This window comes from Aquarana catesbeiana, linkage group LG03 (assembly GCF_042186555.1).
Source record: "Aquarana catesbeiana isolate 2022-GZ linkage group LG03, ASM4218655v1, whole genome shotgun sequence".
NCBI lineage: Eukaryota > Metazoa > Chordata > Amphibia > Anura > Ranidae > Aquarana > Aquarana catesbeiana.
In genome coordinates this window covers 553,517,488-553,533,302 of record NC_133326.1, presented here as the reverse complement: position 1 = coordinate 553,533,302, position 15,815 = coordinate 553,517,488, and the positions used below count along the sequence as shown (strand labels likewise).

The 15,815-nt window shown below is 45.8% G+C and overlaps 1 protein-coding gene across 1 annotated transcript in view; it reads right to left on the bottom strand.

The window, feature by feature from the left end:
- Positions 1–945: 945 nt before the first annotated feature.
- Positions 946–15,815, bottom strand: part of KLHL42 (kelch like family member 42) — a 45,497-nt gene continuing 30,627 nt past the window's right edge. The window contains exon 4 of the mRNA XM_073621687.1: positions 946–4,917. Coding sequence (XP_073477788.1) covers positions 4,493–4,917 — 425 coding nt within the window. The 3' untranslated portion in view covers positions 946–4,492. The remainder of the gene's footprint in view (positions 4,918–15,815) is intronic.

Genomic DNA, 15,815 nt, shown 5'->3' with positions numbered 1-15,815 from the left:
GCGAGGTGGCACTGATGAGGCATTGATTGGCACCACTGGTGTGCGTTGATAGGTGGCACTTGTGGGCATTGATAGGTGGGACTGATTGCTGGCACTTATGCACTGGTGGGCACTGATTCGTGGCACTGGCAGGCGGTACTGGTGGGCACATATGAGGCGGCTTTGCCTCTTCCTCTTCGGGACCAATGTCCCTTCAACAGAAGCCGGTGATCAGCTTTTTTTTCTCCTCACGCTATCAGTGTGAGAAGAAAAAAAAAAAAAACGTTTACCGATCTTCATTGGCTGACAGCTGATCACGTGGTTAGGGGTAGGGATCGACCCATTACTCTGATCACCCAAGTCTCTCTGACTCAGGTGTTCACAGCGCACGCCCTTCGGGGGGGGAGTGGGCAGCCTGCAAAGGGGAGGGCGTCTATTGACGGCCTCCCAGCAAAGCAGGTCCACGCTGTAGCCGTCATTCGGCTATAGCGCGGATCTGAAGGGGTTAAACATCTCATTTGGTATTAGGTAGAGGAACAGTACCCAAGCATTGGTAGCATTGAGAGGAAATAGTTCCCCATTGTTGATGTCAGAATAGTGTCTCATATTTGTGGGAGGAATAGTGTCCCAAGGGCCAGATAAAGGCAAGCAAAGGATCTCATCCAGCCTCCGGGCCAGCAGTTTGGAGACCACTGCAGTAGATTGTGTGAGCTTCATATCAGTGTATTTAATAGAGAGACACTCCATGCAGCAAGAGAAGACAATCAGTGATTGCTAATACAAACTAGCAAAATATACAAAAGTCATGAAGGCAATTCTGCATTTTTTTGTCACATGGTTCTGCATTGTATGTTTTCTTCTCATTCTCCAGAGATTGTTGGTGGGGCTCCAGTGGGCTTAAAGGGCTGGAATGAGTGAACATTTGCATTTTCTCAGGCTCGGGCTTGTGGCCAGCCAGAAATTGAGGATAATAACAGTGGTAGGTGAGTATCAAAAGCAGAAGTTCGGTGGTGTAAAAAAAAAAAAAAAAATGCTTCACTGCAGTGTACCTCTTGGATTCTTATTTCCCATTTCACAAAAAGACATCAGTCCGTCCTTTTAGGCATGTCATCTTATATCTGGAAGCACATTTTTCAGTGTCTTATTTTCAATTCACTTTAGGGAGTGCTGCTAAATAATTTAAAGCTGAACTCCAGGGAAAGGCTTGTTTTTGCCTAGTGTGCCATAAAAAAGCACTTTTACTGACCTTAACCCTCGTTTCCCTGGCAACCAGCACTTTCTTCCTCCCTGGGGGTTTTGGGTAGGACCTCTGTGTTCTTACTGACAATGCAGGAGTATTGAGGTCCTGCATTGTACGTGATGATGTCAGAGTGTGACCAACAGACAGAGTGCCAACAAGAAGCAGCTTCAGAGGACTGGTCATATGGAGAAGAGAAAGCATGCAGGAATGAGGGGTGAGGGAACTAGCTCAGCTTTAAGGTCAGAGTTCAGCCTTAAGGGCAACTTCAGCCAGAAATGATACCTCTGTGCTAGGTGAGCCCCAAAGGGTTAAAGCCTAGTTAATTCTTCTTATGAAGCCTACAGAAGTTGGAGGCTAGTGTTGATAAAATGATAGCATGGCAATAATCAGAAATTTTACAGCAAATATCACTCCCCCTTAGCCCTTATGTTAGTGTGATATGGTCAACACTTGTCCAACATTTTTAGAGATCACCTAAAAATAACCAAGTCAAATATTTTTTACCCAACTCTGTTACAGATCACACAAAGACAATTCTAAAACTTGAGGGGAAAAAAATTACTGATTCTTTGGAACATATGTCTTTGGGGAAATGTTGACACATGCAATGTCGTATCTGTAGGAGTGCATCTTCAGTGATGGACAACCGATGATCAATCTTCTGGGCAATCAATCAGTGAACTTTACATGTTTCTTGGATATCTGGGATGCTTTTAGAGCCTGTGCAAGCAATAGGAACAATAAATAGTATTATTCGATTATTGGTTGTTTTTTTTTTTTAATTTGCAATTCTCAGGTGCCAAAAAGGTGGGTTTCTCTGTAATGCCGCGTACACATGATCGGGATTTTGGTCGTAAAAAGATATGATGGCTTTTCCGATGGGATTCCGCTCAAGCTTGCCTTTCATACACACGGTCACACAAAAGTTTGCTGAACTTTTGACCGTCAAGACGCGGTGACGTACACCACTACGACGAACCGAGAAAATGAAGTTCAATGCTTCCGAGCATGCGTCGAATTGTTTGCAAGCATGCGTTAGAATTTTGCGCCTCGGAATTGCTACAGGCGATCGCATTTTCGGATAGGAACTTTTTCCGACCGAAAAATTGAGAACATGCTCTCAATCTTTTGCTGGCTGGAATTTGGCCAGCAAAAGTCCAATGGAGCATACACACGGTCGCATTTTCTGACCAAAAGCTCTCATCGGTCTTTTGCTGGCCGAATTTTCGAACGTGTGTACGCGGCATTAGGCACAGAGCTGATAAAGAAATTTCATTCTCTGCCAGCATTCAGTGACATGATGTGACTCGATGCACACAAAAGCCAACGTGAGCTTCTGAAATGGGGATCTCTCATTAAGGACAATAGTTTTGTGCAAAGCATGGTGGCTGACTTCAGGTTACCTACTTATTCCAGGACACTGAAGCTCAACTTATTCAGCAGACAAAAAAAATCACTGTTCTGGATCTACCATTCTGTCTGGGAGACTGACAGCTTCCATATAAGGTCCTGCAGAAGTGCTTTCCTTAGACACAGAACCCTTTAAAAGGAGAAGAAGTATTGGAATCAGGGTTATTACAGTTTTATACTTAACTAGGTGGATGCAGCATTGGTCCGATGCTGCAGCTGTCCCCCGGTGTCTCTGCACTGAGAACCGAGTCATCAAACACCACCGATGACTCGGTTCTCTCGGCTCCCTGAGCAGGGAGCTGCTTCCTGTCAATCAGCAGCTCTCCTCTCTGCTCCTTCACGCTCACTGGAGCGCTGAGCTGTGGAGAGGCGGGGTGCGGCAATCTCAGTGGCTCGCTGAGAAGGTTATCAGTCTAGGTGGATCCAGACTTCCAGAGTCGGGATGATGCGGTGCCTGGACTGATCTTGGTGACGTCAGCAGAAAACGATTCACAGGTGTGCAAAACGAATTGCACTCCTGTGACCAATAGGAAAAGCCCAGCCAAACAAGATCAGGCTAGACTTCTCCTTCAAGAGAATGAAGATACCAAGATTCAATATCTCAGAGTTTGGTGGATGTTGAAGAGTTAAAACTCTGACAATCTTTTCTCTCTCTTAGGGACTGTATTGATGAGATCAAAGGTGCTGAGTTCCATGGCCTGCACACCTTCTGTGAACATTATGAGGGGTTCCCATCAGCTTTGTACTGAGTTCCTGGGTCTGCACACCTGCTGTGCCCATTATAAAGGGATTGCCACCATCCCTGCACTGAGTTCCCGGGTCTGCACACCTGCTGTGCCCCTGATAAGGGGTGCTCATCATCCCTGCACTAAGTTCCCAGGACTGCACATCTGATGTCCCCATTAAGTCGTGCTTAGGAATTATAGCAGGGACATCTCACTGTGGGAGTATCCAAAACATATAAGCAGCCAGGTGCTAACTGCCCAATAGGGTTCAGTTAGAACTTAAAATATCACTCCATGTATCTAGGAGTGACCTTAAAGCATGGTGTATGGGACCTGCTTCCCAGACAGATGGTCATCTCTAAAGCAGCAAAACCTTCTGTTCAGCCCTCCTGTCCCCCTCAGTTCCAGGAAAATTCCTCCTACTTCCTGTTCGAACTCCGAAACAGACAGGAAAAGAACTGTCCCCGGTGTGGACAGACAGGCTTTCTAACACTTCTCCACAACACACAAAACTAGCAATTTAGATGCAAATAGTGTTTCATAAGTCTTCTTTAAGAGTATGATGGTCTTTGAAGTCTAATGCCGCATACACACGAGCGGTTTTGCCGTCGGAATAAACCGTCGGAATAAACTCTGATGGTTTCTTCGACGGAATTCCGCTCAAGCTGTCTTGCATACACACGGTCACACCAAAGTCCGACCGTCAAGAACGCGGTGACGTACAACACATAACGACGGGACTGGAAAAAGGAAGTTCAATAGCCAGTAGCCAATAGCTTTGGTCTCGTACTTGCTTCAGAGCATGCGTCGTTTTTGATGCGTCGGAACAGCATACAGACAAGCGTTTTTTCCAATAGTAATTAGTTCTGTCGGAAAAATATAGAACATGTTCTCTAAGTCCATCTGAATTTTCGATGGAAAGTCTGATGGGGCATACACATGGTCGAAATATACAATGATCAGCTCCCATCTGACTTTTTCTGATGGAAATTCCGCTCGTGTGTATGCGGCATTAGAGGGATTTTACAAAGGAGATTTGTGAAAAATGTAACCAATCGCACCACATTGACGATGGTGCTTGTAGTGAAGGCGGGGCGGTGGTGCTGTTTATTTGCACAGTCCTGCTACATTGTAATCTCTAGGAAAGGTAGATAGAAAACAAGTGCATGTTGTGGCCCTCAGATGGGGCTCCGCGGACGTACTCACAGACCTCAGAGAATACACAGTACTTGAGAAACACGCGGTGTTTGCATAGCGTGTCGTGGTTGACATCGCGGCTCAGAATGTAGATGCCGTCATTGTGCAGGGTGCAGCAGATGCTCAGCCCTGATTTGGATGTGATTACTTTGAGGCAGGTGAACTTCTTGGTCCGAGTGTCAAATGAGTGTACATTCAGCGAGTCCTCGCTCTGTCCGGACTGACCATCCCGTATGAATCCACCCACCAAGTACAAAGTCTCCTCGATGGACACCATCTGCTGCTTCCGGACATGATGTCGCCAGATGTCAAACTCCGACCATTGATCAGCCAAGGGGCAGTACCGCAACACCTTCAGGTTTCGTCCTGAATGAGGAAAGACAGAAAAAAATTATGGCTTGGCATCAACAGCAGTCTGATGTAACAATTAAAGGGCATGTAAATCCTTAACCACGAACTTCTCTTTCCTTTAAGTCTGGACAAAGTGGATCACAGATCTAGGTACAGAGCTAATGAAATTGAAGAGGAATTTTGTAGATGAAGAGGAGTTATGTAGATGCAAAGGGGGAGGAGATGACAAGAAGTCAGTGTTCTTTGTAATCATGAGAAATTAAGTAGGCAAGGCTGACACCAAGTGCTTAAAGGGTAAGTGGGAGGGGGGGTTGAGGAGGGGGTCCAGTGTAAGTTCACCTTACGGATTTTTCTGTAAAGGTGAACTTACACTTTAAGAATTCTACTGTCTTGTCAAAGAGGAAGGTAGAAGCGCTATATTTCTGGAACATCAACAGTAACTTTGCTGTACTTGCAGCACTTTTAAAGGCAAAATACATGGGAAAATGTGTATTATGTACTGCAGCGTTGTATTAACTATAATAATGTTTTGTTTGCCTTGACATTCACACACGTAAACCCTAACAAAGAACAATTTTTTATTTGCTCCATTTTGGTCTGCCAAATATACCATTAAAAAGTGTTTTGTTATATCTGTCTAATGCAAAAGAGAGTGTACCACTCTTATCAGTTACATTGTTCCCAGCTATCTCTTAGGACAGGGGTGTCCAAACTTTTTTCAAAGAGGGCCAGATTTGATAAAGTGAACATTGTAAGGGCTGACATTCTTTAAACCATTAAAATTTGTTCTAAGGGTATTCATCCGAGCACTAATACACTGCCCAACAAGAATTATCCTGCCTTTGTGGCTGTGTGTGTGTGGTGAAGAGATATGAGCTCGGGTGTGTTATTTAGAGAAAAACTTACATTTTAACTAAAGAACTGTGAAGCAAAATAAGGGTCAGTGCCCATCAATGCAGCCTAATCAGTGCCCATCTGCAGCCTTACTATCTGCGGGCCGGACTTTGGACATGCCTGTCTTAGGACCTCTGTAGTCCTAATACACTGCTTGTTCTAGGGTGACATCACTGCTCCTCCATAAGTACAATGAGTGAGCATTGTCATTCTAGGAAAAGAAGTGTGTTTTTGGCAGGATCACCAGAAGCTTAAACAGGGAAAAAATGCCTTAGGAAAAAAAAAAGAAAACGAATGCAGTCACCACATCCAAGGACTGGTAAGCTGCAATATATCTTTTTTTCTCAGACTTAGATTTACTTTAGGTGCCCACAGGCAGGCAACCAAAAGTTTTTTATTATCATCTTCCCTGATGATAGCCAACCAGCCACAGCAAACTTCTGCAGCTGAGTAATTGCCAGTGAACTACCGGACGGAAAGGATACTCGGAAATGCACATCATTTGTTCACTGAGGTTTGGCTTGTAGCGCCACAACTGCCCAGTTTTGGTCCCTGCCTGACATGATTGAAGGTGGATGCACATTGTAGGACTTTATTTGGGAGGGGTTTTTTTTCAATGTACCCCTTACTCAAGTGGGGGGTATCTGGGGAGTCTCTTATCTTAAAATGGGGCTTCTAGATTCCAATAAACCTATAGACCGCCACAACCACCAGGCCAGAGTTTTGGAAGAGTCCCTTGTTCTCATCAACATGGGGACAAAGTGCTCTGCCGAGTGGCTGCCCCTTGGCAAGGTTCCCCAATGTACCTACAATACACAGTCCCAAACAAAAGTAAATTGCCAAAGCTGCCATTTACTGGCAATTTAGCCACTTGTATACTGGGCACTTTCACCCCCTTCCTGCCCAGGCCAATCTTCAGCTTTCAGCGCTCTCTCACTCTTTGCATGAAAATTGCGTGGTCATGCAGCACTGTACCCAAATTTAAATTTTCTCATTTTTTTTCACACAAATAGAGCTTTCTTTTGGTGGTATTTAATCACTGCTGTTTTTTATGCTAAAAAGAAAAAAAAAAAAAAAAAGGAAAAAAGACCAAAAATTTTGAAAAAAAATTAAAAAAAGTTTTCTTAGTTTCTGTCAGTAAATTTTGTAAATAAGTAAATTTTTCTCCTGATGTGCGCTGAGGAGGCTGCACTTATGGGCACTGAAGAGGAGGCACCATAAGCCACACTGAAGGGCAGGGATAGGTGGCCCTGATGGGCACTACTGATGTGCATTGTGAGCAGGCACTGAAAAGCAGCACTGACTGGCATCACTCATGGGCACTGATTGGTGTCACTGATGGGCACTGCACTGTATTTTAGGGCACTGATGATCAGTGCCCTAATTTCCTGCCCTGGTCTCCCGTGCGAGGAGATGCTGCTGATCGGCTCTCCTTGCCTCACACTCTGTCAGTGTGAGCCGAGGAGGTGCAGATAAATGGCTCTTCCTTTACATGTGGCTGTGATTGGACACAGCCGATCAGTAGTATGCAACACAGAGTGCATAGATCAGTAGTAACCAGTGGCGGCTGGTGCTCAAAATTTTGGGGGGGGGGGGGGGGGGCACAAACAAACTGAAATTAAACCTCACACAGCCTCACTGTGCCCATAAAATGCAGCTTCACTGTGCCAGTCATATGCAACCTCACTGTGCCAATCAAATGCAGCCTCACTGTGCCCATCATATGCAACCTCACTGTGCCCATCAAATGCGGCCTGTACAGTACGTGTATATAGAGGAGGTGGATGGTATTAGTATATACAGGAAGGAAGGTGGGTGTATACAGCTATATATACACCCACCTTCCTGTATATGGAGACCTTCCTCCATTATCACTAATTTTCGATATACATCATCTGTCCTGTATACAGAGATAGATTATATATATATAGATAGATTATATATATATATATATATATATATATATATATATATATATATATATATATATATATATACACACATATATACACACACACACACACACACATACATACATACATACACACACACACACACATATATACATACACACAGTAACAGGACAGATGATGTAGATCTGCAGTCAGTGATAATGGAGGAAGGTCTCTATATACAGGAAATAAGAAGGTGGGTGTATATAACTGTAAACACTACATACACAGGGCAGATTTAAGCACAAAATTTTTTGCAAATTCATTTATATAAAAACACATGCGGCACACTCACTGACACACCATTATGCTCCAGCCATGCGATCAGTCAGATCTGCCCTGGGCCCAGTCTGCACTGCCAGTCTACCACTGACTCAGGTGGAGTGGAGTCTGTCACTGGAGAGAGAAGTGTGGGGAAGCGCGGGGCGGCGGGGCTGTCAGTGAATAAAATTTCTCTGAGATCCATGGGCCGCTGCGTTTCTGCTTAGCTAGCTAGCTTACTGGAGGAGCCGAGGAGGAGGAATCTCAGGAGGGGGCAAAGGTGCCGCTCAGGCCTGGCTCATTCCACCACAGTCTGACTCCACAGCACAGTGAGTGGTGGGAAACCGGAAGTGACGCCGCGGTGCCACAAAAAGCACCGCCCACCCTCCTCCAGACCATGCCAATGAAAAAAAGAAGAGAAGCCCAAGGGACAAATGATTGTAGAATGGGAGCGCATCACTTGCGCCCCGAGCACTCCCTAAGCACAGACCAATGAAGCTTCTCAGCCGCAATCAGCTGATTGCGACATGTAAAAGCTTCCCATAGACAGCCGTGTGTCCGGCACCTTGACACACTAAAAGACCACTTTTTTTTCCATGACTAGCTTGGGGGGGCAGCGTACAGAACAGGGGTAGCTGGTGTGTAATTTAGAGTTAAGGGGTCAGTAGCAAATACTGCAGAGTGCAGAGATCATTAGTAACAGAGTTCAAAGTGCAGGAGTATGCAATGCTGTGACAGACCTAGCCGGGAGAGAGACTTTTGGAGGGGACTGAATGCTAGCCTCTTGCCGATCGATCGTGGGCCCTGGCATTTGGGGGAACGGTGCCCTTTGTGAGCTGTATGCCTGGGGACCCTTGAGGTGGTATTACTGTTGGTTCGGGTCCTGGTCCCCCAGGACACACAGACTCTGGGGACCCTGGATTTGCCATATTGGAATAGTGACCGATTCATACCTTTGGGACTCCTACTGTTAATTGCTAATGTCATCAATTCCAGCTACCTGTCTGTTGTCTGCTAAAATGTGTATTGTAAATAAGTCTCTAGTATGGGATCTAAGAGTCATTAGATCCCCATTGTTGTTTGTGTTAATTAACTCTGCTATTGTGATAATGTTGATTGTGTTTTCTAAGCTACAAGATGGCCAGTCTGCCCTAAAGGTCATGTCTGAGTCATCTAGGCTGTCTAAAGGGATTAGTTAATTAGCCCATGTTAATTAGGTTTCTGGTCACAGGTGTATGTTCAGAGTAATATGAGCCGGAGGTATGCACCTCCACTTTTAGTGTATAAAAGGGCCTGTATTTTCCAATAAAAGAGATTCCTGGTTAAACTTGCATGCAGCCTGCCTGGTGTTTGTTCTGAACTATCACAACTGGGTTAGAACGGCACATAGCTGTAGTTCTAATCCCGGAGCATCAGATGACCGAACCATCAGACGTTGCGATCTGCAATCTGATTCTATAGCTGCAGAGGAGTGTCGGGAGAGTGGAACCGAGCGAGCAAGGGGCTCGTTACATTGGTTTCAGCAGTGGGATTTGCTCTCCAGTTACTGGGACACTCCAAACCAGCCTGCAGGAGAGCCACGCTGAAAGACTTACTTGAGAGCCGTGGAGGGAATGGTGGGATCGTGCTTCCTTGCCGTGAACACATCCAAACCATCACCTGGATCCAAGGTCCAGATAGCAGGAGAGGTACAGATACCAGCCACCATGGAAGAGGAATTCAAAAGGAGGTTGCGAGAGATGCAGATACAGCACAGAGGATCAGTATCAGAGCAGGTCCTGCTGAAATGGTTTGATTTTATCCGCTGTGAACTCTGGAAGGAAGCGCTAGCCCTTGAGCAGCGACACCAGGGAAAAGTTCTCCCCTCCATCCATGTAAGGTATTAGTCGCAGTATGAAGTACGATTGCTGTTATTGGGGGAACAGCCGAACCAGGAGTGGACAGCTGAGTTAAGCAGGCTGATCCGGGCAGAAATGCGGTTGGACGAGAGCTACAGAGCCCTCCAGTGGTATGTAGCCCAAGTGTGCCCGTGGACAGCAGATGACAGCTCCACGGAAGGCTTTGACTACGAAGGCCTGGGATTGTTGTACTGGAGGCTGTCCAGGGACCCTGACTTTAGGAGAGATCGGGAGTGGGGTTTGGAGGAAATAATGGAGCACAGAGAGCGGAGACTGAATGTCTCGGAAGTGCACTGGGCACAGGAAGATTTGGAGTTTCTGGCCATTCAGGAATGGGAGCTTGAGATGGCCTACAGACAGCTGCTAGACTCTGCTCAGCAGCAGGGTGGGGCTCCCTTTGCCTGGGACTATCAGGAAATACCAGTTGACAACTCTGAAATCCTGGCTGAAGAGTTGACAATGTGGCAGAGTAACAGTGTGCTTTGCCAACCTGCCCCCGCAGCTATGGAGGCGGAGGTCCTATGGAGGATGCAGCAAGTGCTGACTGACCTTGATGAACCTGTTTCTGCATGGGATGATCTTGGATGGAGGAATGTGCTTGTCCAGCAGCATGCCAGAGAATCGGCAGTGGAAAATCTGAAGATTGCCGTCCCCAAACCTGAAGTGCTGACAACAGGGCAGAGCTCTGCTAACCTCTGCCCAGCACTGATAGCATCTTCTGGGTTCCACGGAGAGGAGATGGTGAACCTTTATCCCCAGACACCAGTTGCAGAGACAGGGGATTTGATAGACTTTTCTGCTGAGGAAGAACAACCTGGTGAGCCTCCAGCAGAAGAAGAGCTGTTATTAGGGCTAAACTTCACTGGGCTCTGCCCAGCACCAACAGAAGTTTCTGTGAAGTTACAAGGAACTTCCCCAGCAGAAGTGCTGGCAACAGGGCAGAGTGCTACCAACCTCTGCCCAGCACCGGCAACAACTACCGAGTTCCAGGGAGGCGGGGCAGTCAGCCTCCCTCCCCAACAGTTAGCCGGAGCAGATGGTGTGGGCTTTCCAGCAGAAGGGCTGGTAACAGGGCCGAGTACTGCTGGCCTCTGCCCTCAACTAACAGAGGATGGATTTCCTGTGAAGGTGGATGGAACTTCAGTCTCCACCTATATACCCCAGGGATGCTGAGCAGTCCGCCCAGATCCCCAACAGCATGACGGAGTGAGCCTAGACACCCTGTCTTCTCTCCAGTGGCAGAAAGGACTCCAGGAAGAAGGGCTAGTCCAGGCCTCTCCCCAGCGGCAGATATGTTCTCAGAGAGGCAGAGGTTGGCTGGGTGAGTAATGCTTTGTTTGGAACAATTTGTTTGGGGTACTGTGTGGGTACAGGCATTAGAGGACTGGAACTACTGACTAACTTCGGAGTCAACCCATCTGGGGTCTCCTCCTGAGTTAGTCTCCTGCCGAAAGGGGAGAAATGTGACAGACCTAGCCGGGAGAGAGACTTTGAGGGGACTGAATGCTAGCCTCTTGATCGTGGGCCCTGGCATTTGGGGGAACGGTGCTCTTTGTGAGCTGTATGCCTGGGGACCCTTGAGGTGGTATTACTGTTGGTTCGGGTCCTGGTCCCCCAGGACACACAGACTCTGGGGACCCTGGATTTGCAATATTGGAATAGTGACTGATTGATACCGTTGGGTTTCCTACTGTTAAATGCTAATGTCATCAAGTCCAGCTACCTGTCTGTTGTCTGCTAAAATAAGTCTCTAGTATGGGATCTAAGAGTCATTAGATCCCCATTGTTGTTTGCGTTAATTAACTCTGCTATTGTGATAATGTTGATTGTGTTTTCTAAGCTACAAGACGGCCAGTCTGGCCTAAAGGTCATGTCTGAGTCATCTAGGCTGTCTAAAGGGATTAGTTAATTAGCCCATGTTAATTAGGTTTCTGGTCACAGGTGTATGTTCAGAGTAATATGAGCCGGAGGTATGCACCTCCACTTTTAGCGTATAAAAGGGCCTGTATTTTCCAATAAAAGAGATTCCTGGTTGAACTTACATACAGCCTGGTGTTTGTTCTGAGCTATCACAACTGGGTTAGAACGGCACATAGCTGTAGTTCTAATCCCGGAGCATCAGATGTTGCGATCTGCAATCTGATTCTATAGCTGCAGAGGAGTGTCGGGAGAGTGGAACCGAGCGAGCAAGGGGCTCGTTACAAATGCAGAGTGCAAGGGTCAGAGCTCAGTAGTAAGTAATGCAGAGGTCAGTAGTAAGGAATGCAGGATTCTGTAGTAAATAACCCAGTGTTCAGGGGTCAGTAGTATCGTACAGTACATGGATAAGTAGTTAGTAACACAGATTTTAGAGATAAATTGTAAGTACCACAGAGTTCAGGGGTCAGGAGTGTAAGGGTCAGTAATAACAAAGAAGTCAGAATTATACAACACAGAAATGTTTTGCTGGATTTTTATAAATAAGCTCTGGCTGCAACACTCAGCTTTAAAGTAGTTGTAAAGACATGAAATATGAAAATAGCGTAGCCTTCTATTGTGTGTATTTGTCTCAACCCAGAACACCAAGTGTCATTTCTGTCTGCTGCTTTGTTCCTCTGCTACTCTGTGTGAGTCACTTCTGACACGTTTTCCTAAACACTAAGAGATAAAAGGGAAGGGAGGAGGGAGCTCCAGCACACAGCTTTTGATTGACAGCCTCAGCTCGGTTCCTGTGTGCTGTGTGTATGGGGGGGGGGGGGGGGACCGACCCTTCCCTCCAATCAGCTCTCATAGCTCTCCTCACTGAGCTCTGCAGTGTGTAACTTCACCTCTTGGCCATCTGTTTTCTAAAAGCATAGGCAAGCATTATAAATTCTGGATTTTGAATGGCTGTAGAGAAGACTTCAAATAAACAGGTACAACTTATGTGGGAATATTTGTTTCATCTCTGTGTATCACCTGAGGCCAGTCACTTCACTGAGTATAGATAAAGGTTTACAACCACTTTAATTTGAAGGTGACCCCTGCAGTACCTCTGCTTCGCCACAAGATGCCCTCAGTCTTCCAAGTTGAATGATACCAATCATCATAAAGGCTAGGTTCACCAAATGCATATGGTTTTGCAGGAAAAAAAGTTTGCATTTATTATATTTTTTTTTACGGGGGGCTGCAAAGCATTGCAACCTTGATTGGTGCCCTGCACTCACAGTGTATTGATGTAGACAGTAGTGCTGATGTTATCACAGCACCACATCTCTCCGTGTCATCCAGGACTGCTGACCCCTGGCAAATGACCAAAGAGGACCTAGCACATCACATGACTGGCTAGAAGACATCTGAAAAGGTTATGAAAAAACATAATGGACTGGTACTCAGTTTCAATGGGGGAAAGGGAGCAAAGAATATTGTGTTGGGCTTTAAAGCAGACCCAGCATTAAAAGAGAAGTATTGGGTTTGAAAAAAACAAAACCTACATACTCACCTAGGTGGATGCAGCATCAATCCGATACTTCATCTGTCCCCCACCACCTCTAACACTGAGAACCGAGCGATCAAACACTACCGATCGCTCAGGTCTTGGTCTTCAGTGAGCAGAGAGTGGGGACTGTTAGTCACTGGCTCTCTGCTCTGTCCCTTCAGTGCTCACTGGAGTGTTGGGCTGTGGAGGAGGCAGGAGCAGATGGCTCAGGCTCTCAGCGGCACGCTGAGAGGCCGAGTCAGTTGTCAGGCTGGGATCTGGGTGGATCCCAACATTACAGTGTCCATTCCTCTTAGACAACATTAAAGTCTGGATCTCTTCAGAGTCTGGACCGTCTGAGTGACGTCAGCGAACAGTAGGCTTTATCCCATCGTCAGCTGAATAAGGTTCACAGGAGTGCATTACTGTGGCCTAAAGGAGAGTTAGGGCCAAAAGAGATTTGGCCCCATTTCTCCTTTAAATACAGTACTGTGCAAAAGTTTCAGGCAGGTGTGAAGAAATGCTGTAAAGTAAAACTGCTTTCAAAAATAAAGGTGGTGCACCGAATGGAAATTTTGATGCCAAAACCGAAACTGCAGGATGCACTTAGCCGAAACTGAAAATTACAGTTTTTTAAAAAGATTTACGGTATATTTTTATATATAACTGTATTACATTCAACTTTTTAATTAATATCATACATTTTAATTAATATGAATTGTTGCCCATTATTGGCACCTTTAGTGCAAGAAATGCTCAAGAAAAATGCAGTCTGCCATCTCTGACCAGCTCTTGTATCATGTCTGCAATCTCTTACTTAAAGTGCTTGTAAACCCTTTACAACCACTTTAAACTACAGGCAAGCCTATAATTAGGCTTGCCTGTAGCTGCACTGGATATCTTCTAAACCTGCATGGTTTAGGAGATATCCCTGTATTTGCATGTGCCGACGTCATGCGGCACATGCGGGAGTGACGTTATCGCGGCTCTGGCCAATCACAGCGCCAGAGCCGTGATACCAGGAAGCAAGCCCCGGGCGACATGTCGGTGGCCTGTGGGGGAGATGAGAACGGCTGCGGGGGCTTAGTTTTTGGGTAAGTACTTCATAATGAGCTAGTATGCAGTGCATACTAGCTCATTATGCCTTTATCTTGCAGGGTGTGTTTTTAGTTTTATTTTGGCAGGAGGGTTTACTTCCTCTTTAAAAACACTGCTACTAGTATTAGAAACATTTCTATAGGTGCACATCAAGAAGACATGATACAAGAGATGGTCAGAGACTGCAGATTGGGGGGGGGGGGTTATTTACTAAAGGCAAATCCACTTTGCAATACAAGTATACTTGAAAGTTCAGTCGCTGTAGATCTGAGGGGGGACATGCAAGGAAAATTAAAAACAGCATTTTTGTTTATACGTGATTAGATGATAGAAAATCAGAGGAGCTTCCCCTCATTTCAGATCTTCCCCTCAGATCTACAGTGACTGCATACAGAAGATGGTCAAAGACTGCAGAGCCTACCAGTGCCTATCAGATGCAGCCTCGCCAGTGCCCACCAGATGCAGCCTCGCCAGTGCCCGGATCACACAGAGTGGCGATCTCCCGCTGTGTTACGTACCTGGATTAGAAGTTCTCAGGCCACAGTAACAAAGTCCCACCTCCTATGATAGACATCACACTGAAAACACAATTTTCAGCCGATGTGTATCGTTGGCCAAAATTTCAGTGCACCACTTATTTTAATTGTTTATTTTTATTCATTTACAAAATGCAAAGTGAGCAAACAGAAGAAAAATATAAATCAAATCAATGTTTGGAGAGACTACCCTTTGGCTTCAAACCAGCACCAATTTCTACACTTGCACACTTTGTACACTTGCAAAGTCAGGGATTTTGTAGGATTAAAGTCAGGTGTATGATTAACCAATTACACCAAGCAGGTACTAATGATCATCAATGTCATATGTAGGCTGAAATACAGTCAGAAACAGAATAAGCTGTGTAGGAGGCTTAAAACTGGGTGGGGAACAGCCAAACTCTGCTACCAAGGTGAGGTTGTGGAAGACAGATTCATGTCACAGGTGGCATGGCATGGCAAGACTGAGCACAGCAACAAGACACAAGGTAGTTATACTGCATTAGCAAGGATTCTCCCAGGCAATGATTTCAGAGCAGACTGGGTTTTCAATATGTGCTGTTCAAGCTCTTTTGAAGAAGCACAAATAAATGGGCAATGTTGAGGACCATAGATGCAGTGGTCAGCCAAGGAAATTTAATACAGCAGATGAATCATGTTTACTTCCCTTCAACATCAGTAGATGTCCAGCAGTGCCATCAGCACTGAACTGGTGGAAACCAGTGGGATCCAGGTATACTCATCTACTGTCCAAAGAAACCTGGCCAGAATTGGTCTTCATGGAAGAATTGCGGCCAAAAATCCATACCTCCAATGTGGAAACGAGGTTAAGCAACTC